This window comes from Dysidea avara, chromosome 11 (assembly GCF_963678975.1).
Source record: "Dysidea avara chromosome 11, odDysAvar1.4, whole genome shotgun sequence".
In the NCBI taxonomy this organism is placed as follows: domain Eukaryota; kingdom Metazoa; phylum Porifera; class Demospongiae; order Dictyoceratida; family Dysideidae; genus Dysidea; species Dysidea avara.
This window is the reverse complement of record NC_089282.1, coordinates 9,143,829-9,156,464: the sequence shown is the minus strand read 5'-3', so window position 1 is coordinate 9,156,464 and position 12,636 is coordinate 9,143,829. Positions and strand designations below refer to the sequence as shown.

The following is a 12,636-nucleotide window of genomic DNA, read 5'->3' as shown; positions in this document are numbered from 1 at the left end:
CTGTGCATTTCCGTTATGGTATCTTGAGCACAGTAGGGATATATACAATTTTTTTTTGCTATGCCTACTCAGTACCTCCCATGCTTACTTGCAAATGGTCTGGGATAATTTATACAAGTCCACAAAAATATTTAGAATTTTCAACTAGAGTAGGGACCATAGCACATCAATAAAAACTACTGAAACAATAATGCATGATATTAAATCACAGCAAAACAATAAAAAGTGTAGAGGCCCATTTTAAATATTTACTTTATTGTTCTTCAAGTTGCACACACACATGATAGGATTTTTAGTAGTCACTACGCAAGGTTTTAATATTTCACTCTGATGGAGGAGAAAACTCTGCCTCTGATATTTAGATGTGCTATAACCTCAAATTAACCACAGTGGTTTATCTAACCCACTAGCTGCCCATACAATGGAGTACAGATATAGGTTAATTGTCATTCCAAGTGCATAGAGTATGCCAGTAAAGTAAGCCAACTAGAGAAAAATTGCTGTTGATTTATAATAGTTGTCAATCTCCAATAGGATTGTATTTGTTGAAAGTATAAAGACTACTTCCACTTTTTCAGTATTGATAGTTGGGATACACATCAGGCACAAACATTTCATGATATGTTTGGTGCCATTCTTTCTTTTTTAATGTGATAGCCTCTAGTGTTGGTAGTGACAGCTGGTATAAAAACTCAGCAGAGTTGATGTTATAATATCCAGTTGGAATCTTGAAGATCTCAAACATTTCTACTTCTGCGAATTTGATAGAGTTTGATTAACCAACTGACCGATCAACAAACTGACCGACCAACCAACTGACCACCAACTGATCCACTAACCAATGACTAACTGACTGACTGACTGACTGACTGACTGACTGACTGACTGACTAACTGACTGACTGACTGACTGACTGACTGACTGACTGACTGACTGACTTTGCCAGCTTAGTTTTCAAACCCAACTTGATTCTTTGTTGTAACCACTTCTTGAGAATTGCAGTTGTAGTAAGTAAAGTTCATAGTATAAAGTACATACCTATGTTAATTGTGACAATCAAAGAAGATTATTAATCACCTTACCATATATGGTAAATTGACACTTTGTACTTACAGCTGTTGTACCTAGTACCCTGTACCCAGAGGCGTAGCTACATTGAAGGCAGCAGAGGCAGTTGTCTCACCAAATATTCGTGACTGAAGTCACTGAACTGAGAGCTACATTGGACCTTTTAGATGCATTGAAAACTTGAGTTTATATGCTATTTAGTTCAACTTATTGTACATAGTAAGAGTCCATCCAGGTGCAGCTCTAGGGAGTTAGCTACTGAAGGTTTTCAGAAACTGGTCAAGCAAGATCGATATTTTCTAATAGAGCACTCACCATAATACAACAGTCGAGCAAATTTTTAATATAATAGTTTTGATAAAATTAATCTACTTAAATTGCTCTCGCAATCAATCTCAGATGGCCTATCTTTCCCAGAGGAGCATAACCCAGACCCCTGGATTGACATATTACCAGTGCTCATATATACTACTCAAGTCAAGGCATGAGCAACATGCATAAAATACCATAATGTGCATTCTTGCAAATACCATCGTAGTAGATCTAAAATTACCTCCAGATTCAATCTTATATCTCTTAATTTTCAAAAATTTCCTGTTCCAGACCCCTAGCTAAGAGCATGCTGATTGTACTTACATATTAGTGTACATGCATCATTCTTAAAGCATTGTGAGGTCTGCCTCACCTATTTAAAATTTCTGACTACGCCCCTGGTACCTACCTATATAGTAAATGTTTTTAATAAAGAGTTGGCCAAGTCTTAATTTAACTACTGAAAGTGTTCTAATAAATTTTCACACATCACGATGCATATTGCATGATGCATCGTGAACAAATGTATTGTGGCCTATGACAGAAAGTACGAATCAGGTTATTTAGTGCAGTTACAGGGGATTATATTAGGGCAATAGATTGTTTCTATCTGGAAATCAATATTGCTGGTGACAGTGAACCAATCCTTAATACTTCTATGTAAAAGACACAAATGAGTTAGCTTTATAGTTAATTGACTGTAGCTAACAACCACAGTGTGATTTTTTTACCCTTACAAACATTTGAATACTACTAGGGTAAATTGCTATTTTGCTATTCATGGGAAGAAGTAAATTTTCATGCATCTACATGCCCGTATACTCACCATACTGGATTTACCTGTATGCATATATGTCTACTACTCGGATCTTAATCTGCAGTTGTATGCATAAATAATGTTAGTAGTCATTTTAATGCATGTGAACTTATATGTTGTTATTGTTGTGTAAGGTGAAGCTAAATATAAGCCAGAAAAATGGCTGTGATTACCTAGTATAGCAGAACTCATAGATTATCGACCAGTAGATTACTCCAATTATCAACCAGTAGTATCCAAATAATTGTGTGATTTAAAAAAATCCGAATGATTATGTAATTTTACGAACACGTAAGTTAAGAGACTGGTGAACCTGTTCTCCCTTTGGACTATCCAGCACTCTTACGATGGCATAAAGACAGGAAATCAAACATGGAAAGGCATAAACCATAGTGGCATTGAACTGGCAAACAAGCTGATGAATCACGCCTGGTAGTGCTGAAAGGTGATGCACTTCGCAATGAACATGGTTTTGTTGAATGAGATGTGGTGAATGAAGCAGAAGGACAACATGGTGTTCCATCTACTATAGAATTCTGAATGTCTGAAACACGGACAAAACGTGAATGGCCCTCATTCACAATAAAACTATAGTTACCTGATATCTGAGGAAGATAAATCTCAAGATAAATACAGTAAATTGGCAACATTGGGACTGAGAAAACAGGTAGTTAGAGAAGTATAACAATCTATGGTAATTAAGAAAAATCAAAAGATGATCTTGTGAGAAGTGTAAGAGTGAATTTTGTCTGAATGTCTAGCTACATAATTATCTGTCGGCTAAATACAAGGTCCCAAAAATGGTAGCTATGTGAAAGCAGCAACATTTAATGATGGTATATTGTACTTTCTTTGGCTGTGTCAGTTTTAGGGGCTGTGGTCGCACTGTCATCTTTTGGGTCAATCTTGATGGTACACATTACAATTTTTATCCTCTTCTTCTCCTACATATATGGATTTGGAATGTCAGAGTCTGTTGTTCTTGCAATGTGTAATTTTGTTGCTGTAGTTAGTGTGCTACAGTATGAGCTAAGCACTTGGGGTGTAAACAGATAAATCATTCAGTCAGGGTGTTGCATTTTGCTGTAATCATTCTGCATAATATATAGAACAAGAAGCAAAGTGTATGAAGGAGAGGTGACGAGAGAAAGAAAGCAAAGTAAAAGGAGGGAAGTAAAGCGAAAAGAAAGGAAACTCAGAGATCTGTAAAATAAGCTGAAGACACCAGTGGTACCTGAACCATATTTGACTCAGAAATGGTGAAGATTTTGATAGTGATTACAGTTGCTAAACAGGCAGATATCCAGCGATGATCAAGGTGCAACATGATCCAGACTGTAATTACCAAGATGTCTCGATGTCTATCACACTGAAAACTTGATAAGGGAATGGGTGGACTGTATACACTAATGAAAAATAGTGAATGGACAACTATGGCCTACATGTACATGTGTGAATGTACATAAAATCTAACAAAATGTGTGCATATCTCTTGAACTATATGTTCAATTTGATTCATTATTTAGGTGTAGACCCTTGTCATGTTAGCCAGTGGTCAAGTTGGTATTGCTTGTACTAAGTTATGCTCCATTTCTTGTAACTGGTCAATAATAGGTAATTGAAATTTACACGTAAGTTGGAAATAAATGGAGACGGTCAATAATTGATAGACACACAACATTTGTTTTAATTCTATTGTGGGGTAGATTTTTCTAGTGTGTGTTGGAAGATAATAGATGCAGCTTTGTTGAAAATTTCACTGCTCTACAATGTCAGATGCCTGAGTTATGGCGCGTTAAAGCTTAGGTGATCGAAAATCGGTGCATAAAGAATACTCATAATTTTACCTGTAGTAACAACCTTATGTTTATGTGTTACCTTTAACACTGCAAATGTTATTTTACCTCTTACAAAAAATGTCTGTTTACCTCATGCAAATAATGTTACCAAGAGATAGACAAGTATGGGTATAAAGTATTAAAGTGCAAATATGGAAATGCGTACGTGTACTTTTTACCTATGAGGAGAGTTGAAAGGAAGAAAAGCTCCAGTACTAATTGCATGTATCCTGTTGCTAGATGGATTGAAATATCAACTATGCCAAGCAACTATTGTTCAGTTTGGGGAAATCTTTCTCTACAAATACAGCAAATAATTATACTGCCAATACATATCATAGTGAATCTAGCCTTTGGCTTATGCTTTTGCTTATGCTTTTGCTTATGCTTTTGCTTATGCTTATGCTTATGCTTTTGCTTATGCTTTTGCTTATGCTTTTGCTTATGCTTTTGCTTATGCTTTTGCTTATGTTTACACTAGTGATGTGCGATATTAGGATTTTGGTTTCGGTATGATATTGATACGATAATTGGTAAAATATTGAAATTTCGATACTTTTTCGGTATTTTTTCTTTTGATTAATTGCGTGGGGCAAATGTTTATAATTAGCGGCTATGCTTTATAGAATTTGTGTTGAAGGTAATAACAAGGCTTGGAAACTGGTAGACGCTTTTAAAATGGCTAAACTGTACAGAACTGAGCTTCATTTCTACCGTGATCGCATAATCACATACCAAAAGTTGTAAATTACCAGAATATTACTCAATATATTGAAAATTTTAGCAAAATATTGACTATACGATAAAAAATATATATATTGATATCAGTTATAAAAATATTGAGATTTGATATGATATCGGTATCGAAAAAATATTGTAATGTCGATAATTTTTCAGTATATTGCACATCACTAGTTTACACAATGACTCATAGTACAACCTAAGGTAAGTGGATCTTTTATAACTTCCAAAAACAGGTTTCTCAAAACTGCAGCTATCAATAATGGCTGTGTAGCTGGCACTTTTGTGGCTGATTTTGTTTAATCCATTCATGTGGCTGATTTTGTTTATAATACAGTACATTCACATTTTTTTATTTTAAATTTTAGTAATCCCCATATTGTACATCTATTATGTTATTGCTATTTATATCAATAGATTGAATGAAAAGGGATTATATGCAGTGCACTATGAGAATGAGGAGGATAGTGGTAAAGAAGTAAGTATATATGGTTGTTCATTTTCAACTTTGTATGTAAGTTATAATTATATTCATGGTGGTATATATTCTGCTGTTGCAGCCTCATCTGCTGTATGTACATATATGTACTAGTAACATTGCATTTTTAATGATGATTTTAGTTTGGGAAAACCGTGTGTCTGTATATTTGCGTGTCTGTCTACACCCATGTGAGCAAAGAAACTTTGAGCTATAGAAAATATACCTTCATTTAATGAATGAAGGCTGTTTACATAGTGTATTGAGGTTAGTTTCTGTTTTCATCGTGTTCACTTGAAGGATGTGTGGCCAGTCACTGAAACCATGTGAAACCGCTTAATGGGGCTTGTCTATATGCTGTAACAGGCATTTAACAACCAAAAAACAAGTTGACGTTGTGCTACTTCTAAAAACTAGGTGCCGTGAAGCTAGTTAACTCATCTGGAATTAACCAACTATGTATTACTATATTATTCTAACCAATAGGTTTTTGGTTGTGCAATGATACATAATTTATTGTAATTATCGGATTTCGAAATTCATGAAATTTTTGTAATTCTTCAATTACGTTGCTATGCATTGCTAAGGAAGTGCTTGTTACACAAACCGCATTTAACAACATATTGCGCACAGAAGTATCTTCTAAACTGTTTTTACTATCGTCACAAATTCTTTCGACAAAGCCTCGAAGCTGCTCTTTATTTGTTCGCACATGTAGGGGATATGCCCCCCTTTTAACTCAAAGGGATAAGTTATTCCTGGTAGTCTACGAGGCCTGCACCATTGTTTTTCAGTTGTTAAACGCCTGTAAAACTCAAAGAGTAGGTAATTCACAAAGTCTGAGGAGAGTCGCCACACCTGTATTTCAGACCGTGAAAAGAAACCACCTCAGAGCAAAGTTTACCTGTGTGGAAGTTTAATTACAGACTTCATTTCGTTTTTACTTCTTACGTAAAAGCTGCTTTTACCATTTAACGATTTTACTCACGTGGGTGTGGACCGTGGTCGCAGATCTACCTACAGTGAGTGCCTGTGTGTCACCCCCTTGCCCCTTTGTAGGTAGATAGGTACACACTAAGGCTCAAATGAATAATGGTTTACTGTATTCGAATATTCACTCAGCTCTTACAAACTTAGTTGAATAATCGGTTTAAGTTTCATTGCTGTGAATGCAATTCAGTAATTAAGGCAGCTACTACCAAGAACTGCAAGAAGCCTACAAATAACCACAAACAGGTTTGTGACTTTGTATGAACAACTTACTGAGAAGAGATACCATGGTGCCCTTTCTGAAAAGGGTTATCACAGCAATACTGTGTTTATAACAAAGTAGGAGTACCTGGAGTAAGCCGAGGAGTAAGCCTCAAAGTCTTGCACTTACGGCGATTCACCGTGGAATTAAATTAGTACATCTTCACCAATTAGTGGCTGCCTAATGCTATTACTACTCTCTGTAGTCTTCCTTTTTGTTACATTCATTAGCATTACTTCTTCGCTTCATTGATTGCTGACGGCTAATCATGTGTCACTGTATATATGATCACGTGCGAATAATCATTCATTATTCGGCTACAATGAAAGCAAATATTAAAATGCGAATATTCAGCTAATCGTTTGAGCCTTAGTATATACGCACACACACTTATACAAAAACAATTTCAGGAAACCAAGCACGCGCCCACAGCCAGCCTTTGGCCGGCTGTTGACGTGCACCTGGTTTAACTAATTTACTGTAACAGGCCTTATAATCTACCAGAAATGGCATTATGCTTTTGGGTTGAATGGGGTGTGTCCCCTTTTTGTGAACGAAAATTAAGAGCACCCGTGAGGATTTATCTAGAGAATTTGCATATAAAAAACACTATAGACAAACTATAAAATGGTTGAAAAGATACTTCTGTGCATAAGTTATATAATGTAAAGTGGTTTGTTTGAGTTACACTTCCTTAGCGATGCATAGCTGATGAATTACAAATTATGAAATACGAATGATTCAGTAATTCGCTTGTATTCATGTATTATTACAAAACAAAGTTAATAATTAATGGCATGCTGTAATAATTGTAAGGGTAGTATTAACTGGGCACCTGCTTTTTGGAGGTACATGTAGCACAGGTTTCCAAAGCTCTTGGCTAGTAATGCACAATATTTACATTGTGTTGATGTGTCCTACATATGCAGCGGAGGTTAGCGAGCTTTGCTATGAAGTGTCTTGTAGTGCCTGGAGTGAGGTGCACAGGGCCGGAGGAGGGAAAATTGAGTTGGTCAGGCCATTGACTATAATGTTGAAATTGCTACTATATACATGCCAATGAGAGAGGAGCTGTTGCACAGTGTGCAAAGCACACTCTGCGAAGTGCGAAGCATGAGCATTCTAGGGGGGTCTGGGGGCATGCCTCCACAGGAAATTTTTGAAAATTAGACACTCAGATATGCAATTTTAGTGATATTTCACTGCTAGCTAGCTATATAAATATGCTCAAGCCTATCTGTTGTTCTTCAGACTTTCTATACTATGTATAATTATAGACCTGACATACAGGGGACACAGCATGAAACTTGCTGTATGGTTCATTTAGTTATAGCTAGCAATTAGAAGTTCAAGGGGGGTCTGGGGGTGCAACCCCCAGGAGCTGCAGAATTTTTGCAATTTAAAGGCTTGAAAATGCCTTAAAATTTAAAATTGATGCTAAATTTAAAGTAAAACTAGCTAGCAACTTGCAACTTTCCCCCCAAATTTCACAGGGAACCCATGCAGCATGGCCCCCTTTAGCTAGGATATAATTACTATACAGTGAATTCACACAGCTACAATAAAAAGCTACACAGCTACAAAAATACGGTATACTACTATACTGGTTTGTATGAAGTGAACGGATCATCACGTAAATATACTGGTGGACAGTCACGAGACCAATCAGTATTCGAAAATGGCGCGATGTGGGTGAGACTGAGAGTTTGCTCAGTATCTCGACAGCAGTAGGTAGTTGAAGAGGAGTGATTTCTACTCAACATCTCATCCAGATGGCCACCATGTAATGTATGGGTGTACAGCTTCTTGCCGCGGAATGAGTCATCTGCCGGGTTTGTCACTGCCAGCCCTTCGCCCAGTAAAAGAAGCCAAGAGAGACAAGCCAAGGAATGCTAATGATTATTTTATGAAGATTGAATTGTGATATAAGTGTGCTGGTTTAGAATCAAAGAAGGCACCTGCCTTACACGTGATAAATGCCAACTGTCAGCACATGTGATACTGTACGTAGAACCCACAATCATTTCTTTGCGAACAATATGAATGCTATGCTGTACTGTAAGGTAATTGGATGTACTATACGTGTAGTTCTGTGCTTTAGTTAGGCTGAGAAACTAGGTAACTACTCGTGTCATGCATTTTCAATAACATCTGTAAAATGTACGTAGCTACATGTAGATGTGATCGTCATGAGAGTAATGTAGTTCGAGCTGGTCAGCTAGTTGGTTCAACTCCAGATTATTGGTACGACTCAGGCCTGACCAACCGTATCGTCTCCTCCGGCCTTGGTGCATTACTGAGAGTTTTGTGTAAAGATATTTAGTTAACAATTTAATTGTGGTACAAAGTAGAGTATTATTTACTATCTTTCATTTTTGCTTTGTGTTGTACTGTCAATTGTGATGTGAGCATATACCCTGCATGTAGTACATGAATATGACCAGTTAAATATAAAACTTACAAGTATAAGGAAAAATTAGGAATTTTAAGTTCAATTAGGGATCATAGGAAAAAAAGTAGGGAAACTAGGGAGGCCACCTACACCTGCAGATATACTAGTGAACATGTAATCCCTAATTCAGTCTATACCCAAGACCAAGACTGAATTAAGGATTGAATGTTCACTAGTATATCTGTAAGTGTAGGTGACCTCCCTTGTTTCCCTACTTTTATCCTAATCAAAATTAAAATTCCTAATTTTTCCTTTTACTTGTTTGTTTACTGTTTTGTAACATTATTATGACTGGTGATCCCACGCATACCGCTCACATCAAAAGAAAAGATGGCACCAGAATTAATGTTTTGTCTGAATGTGCATCCCAGCTATCAAATACTGCTTTGAAACTGCAATGGCCATTACACAGCTATGTTCAGCCCGTTACACAGTGCTACAAGCGAAAAACAGTAGAAGAAGTTCCTCTGCAAACACTCCAGTCACCACGAAAATATGACGATTCGCATGCCCCAACTATTAATTACTGCTTTGAAAGTGCAGCGGCCATTTCACTTCACTTCAGCTATGTTCAGCCTGTTACATAGCCTTACAAATGAAGAACAGTGTTAGAATTGCCTCTGCAATCAATCCAGTCTCCACGGAAAATATGGGTGATTCCCATTTACAAACGTACTGTAGGGAAGTCATGTTATCACACTACCACGAATCGACACCTTAGGCTGTCAGCAAAAAAGAAATGGGACACAAAGGAGGACAAAGGTAAGTCCATGATGCATGCATTCTACGTACTGCAGTATGCCAAAAGGCACGTCTCAAGATGAAGCGATGTTGAAGAGTGAAAAATCAAGCCCATAGCCTTAGCCGTTGTCTTGGCCATTATCGAGTTACGCTTTCCTGAAGGCATCAGGCAGGCAAGCATGCAGGCAGTTAGTCAGTAGAAAATTCCACTGAATAATTTTTAAATTTTGTAACAATTTATTGGAAGCATTTAGGATTGTACTGAAAGCACTTTGGGGCTTGATTATACCACCTAATCAATACTACCAAGGTGCCAGGATGGTATTGTGAAGTTGGTTCTTGGGTGATTTTTTGTTGGATTGAAAAACCCAAATCTTCATGATCCCTGATATACAGTAGCTACTACTATACTGTATGATAGAAATATGTAGAACACCAGTGGTAACTAGTGCTGGGCGGTATTGAAAAATAGCAAACAGAAAACCTTCCATAAAAAAGTATCACAGTATTACTAAATATCACGGTATCACTAAATATCACGGTATCACTAAATATCACAGTATCACTCAATATCACAGTATCACTAAATATCACGCTATTAATGTAAAAGCCATTGGTATTAAAGTAACTGCCATTTACCTCAACAAAAGCACCAAATACCCATGGTAGCTCAGCAAACCTCAGGTACAAATTACCACAGACAAACTTGTTTACATAGTTTGGTTAGCTGACTACATCAGCCACCTGCCTACAAACATTGTCACATGTCTGGTTACTTTCTAAATATGGGATGAAACAAGCCCACAGGGAGGGGACATTGGCATGATTTAAGAGTTGCATATATAGTTAAATTAATGATCTTGGACTTTGTGTCTTAGTAATAGTTAGACACTTGTGATAGGCGTCTTCGAGGATTTAAAAACCTAAGGTGATTTCACTGATTACCTGTGCCTCAGTAATTAATGATGTCATCTCAGGTTACGAGTGCCTAACAATTATCAAGACACAAAGTCCAAGATCATTAATGTTGATTTTGTAACTATGCAACTCCTAAATCATGCACAATTCATGAGAAATCCATTATCAAATCCAGTATCAGCGGAGTAAATTATGCATGCAATTGCTCCATATTCATTTGTGACATGACCATGGACTTTAGGTCTTGGCATGGTAAGATAGTGTATCCTTATGTACAACCCTGCAGCTGTCATTTTAACTTTTAAGTACTGTCTGATTGATTAATACTTTATTACATTATGAGTACACCTTATAGCCTTTTTGTTGGACTTAACTACTATAACGAGGTGGTCTTATTAGAGGCGGTCTTATTATACGGGTGGTCTTATTACAGAGGTGGTCTTTGTTAAGAGGTACCTGTTAATATGAAGTTTTGACCAATTTTGGTTTCAGTTTTTTCAGTTTCAGTTTTCAATTTCCACTGTTTCCAATGTCCCCAGATGGTATGACAGTATTAAAAATAAAACGGGGAAATGGAAACAGTGGAAACGGAAACCGGAAATGGAAAACGGAAATGGTCAAATCATTATATAAACGTACCCTAGAGTGAAACCCTTGTTTAGTGGCTACCTCTTAAAGACCACCTTCTTATAAAGACCACCTCCATACAAAGGCCACATTGCAATTAGATCTCAAAGATAGCTGACCTTATAAGACAAGTTCATGGTCAGCTGAAAGACCACCCAAAAACCACCTCTCACATTGTTAAGATTCCAAGCATCTATTCCATGACTTTATCAAAACAACTGGGCTCTTACAGTCCTAGGGTAAACCTCACTTAGTGTCATTTTTAAAGACCACCTCATGTATACAAGACTACATTGTAATTAGGTTCTAAAGATAGGTAAGGCCACTTCATGGTCACCTTTTATAAAAACCACCTCTTTACACGGTAATGTTTGATAAGCTTCAAACATGTACGTATTTCATGACTCATAGACATAGGTCAATGTCATCTCCCATATTTTGGTCCACACTTCACTCAAGTTATCTACCCTTATCACTTAGTTTGTACAAGTCATGAAATAGATGTTTGGAACCTAGGTATTATTACAATGTGAGAGGTGGTCTTTGTAAAGAGGGTGGTCTTTATAAAAGGTGACCATGAAGTGGTCTTATAAGGTCAGTATGCCTTAGCCATTTTTGAGATCTAATTACAAAATGGTCTTTGTATGGAGGTGATCTTTGTAAGAAGGTGGTCTTTAAGAGGTGGCCACTGTACAAGGGTTTTACTCTAGGGTACATTTATATGACGATTTGACCATTTCCGTTTTCCACTTTCCGTTTCCGGTTTCCATTACCACTGTTTCCAATTGCCCAAATAAAACAGGTGGTATCAAAACCGGTATGACTTAAATATCACAGATTACTAACAATACTGGCATATCACTCAGCTCTAGTGGTAACAGGTAAAACATTTGCTAATTCTTTAATTACAATATTACACCACAAGTATAGTAAATAGTTGTGTGAGAATTACACTTGCGTTTTCTATCATAGAATCAAGAAGACACCACAGAAGTACATGATAATCCTCCACCTGTGGGTGATAATGCCACTGTTCAGCCACATTATGTGGGACATGGTCAACGTCAACCAAAGTGGTCACATGATCACAAAGGACAACATGGTCAATACAAAAGAACACTGCACACACCAGACAAGTCATCATCTCATAGTGATGATAATCAGAGGGGAAGAGTAAACAAAGAACGTCACAAGGGATCACGGGCTAACCACAACAGAAAGGATAGGGCACAACAGAAAATGAAAAAAGGAATGTTTTAATTGTAGATGTATACATATAGCTATTTAAGTACACACAATAATGTACGTATCAACTACTCGTTGCTGTTACCAAGATGATTATGTTTTGCATTACAAATAAATTCAGTTCACTTTATAAGATTGGAAGTATTC

At 36.9% G+C, this 12,636-nt stretch overlaps 2 protein-coding genes across 2 annotated transcripts in view; both read left to right on the top strand.

Moving 5' to 3' along the window:
- LOC136238643 (uncharacterized) overlaps positions 1-12,636 on the top strand; it is a 277,251-nt gene that overhangs the window by 43,729 nt on the left and 220,886 nt on the right. The window lies entirely within an intron of this gene.
- The window catches only part of LOC136238642 (activating signal cointegrator 1 complex subunit 2-like), a 26,085-nt gene extending 13,449 nt beyond the window's left edge, over positions 1-12,636 (top strand). The window contains exons 15-16 of the mRNA XM_066029209.1: positions 5,194-5,254; positions 12,217-12,636. Of these exons, the coding sequence (XP_065885281.1) occupies positions 5,194-5,254; positions 12,217-12,504 (349 nt within the window). The 3' untranslated portion in view covers positions 12,505-12,636. The remainder of the gene's footprint in view (positions 1-5,193; positions 5,255-12,216) is intronic.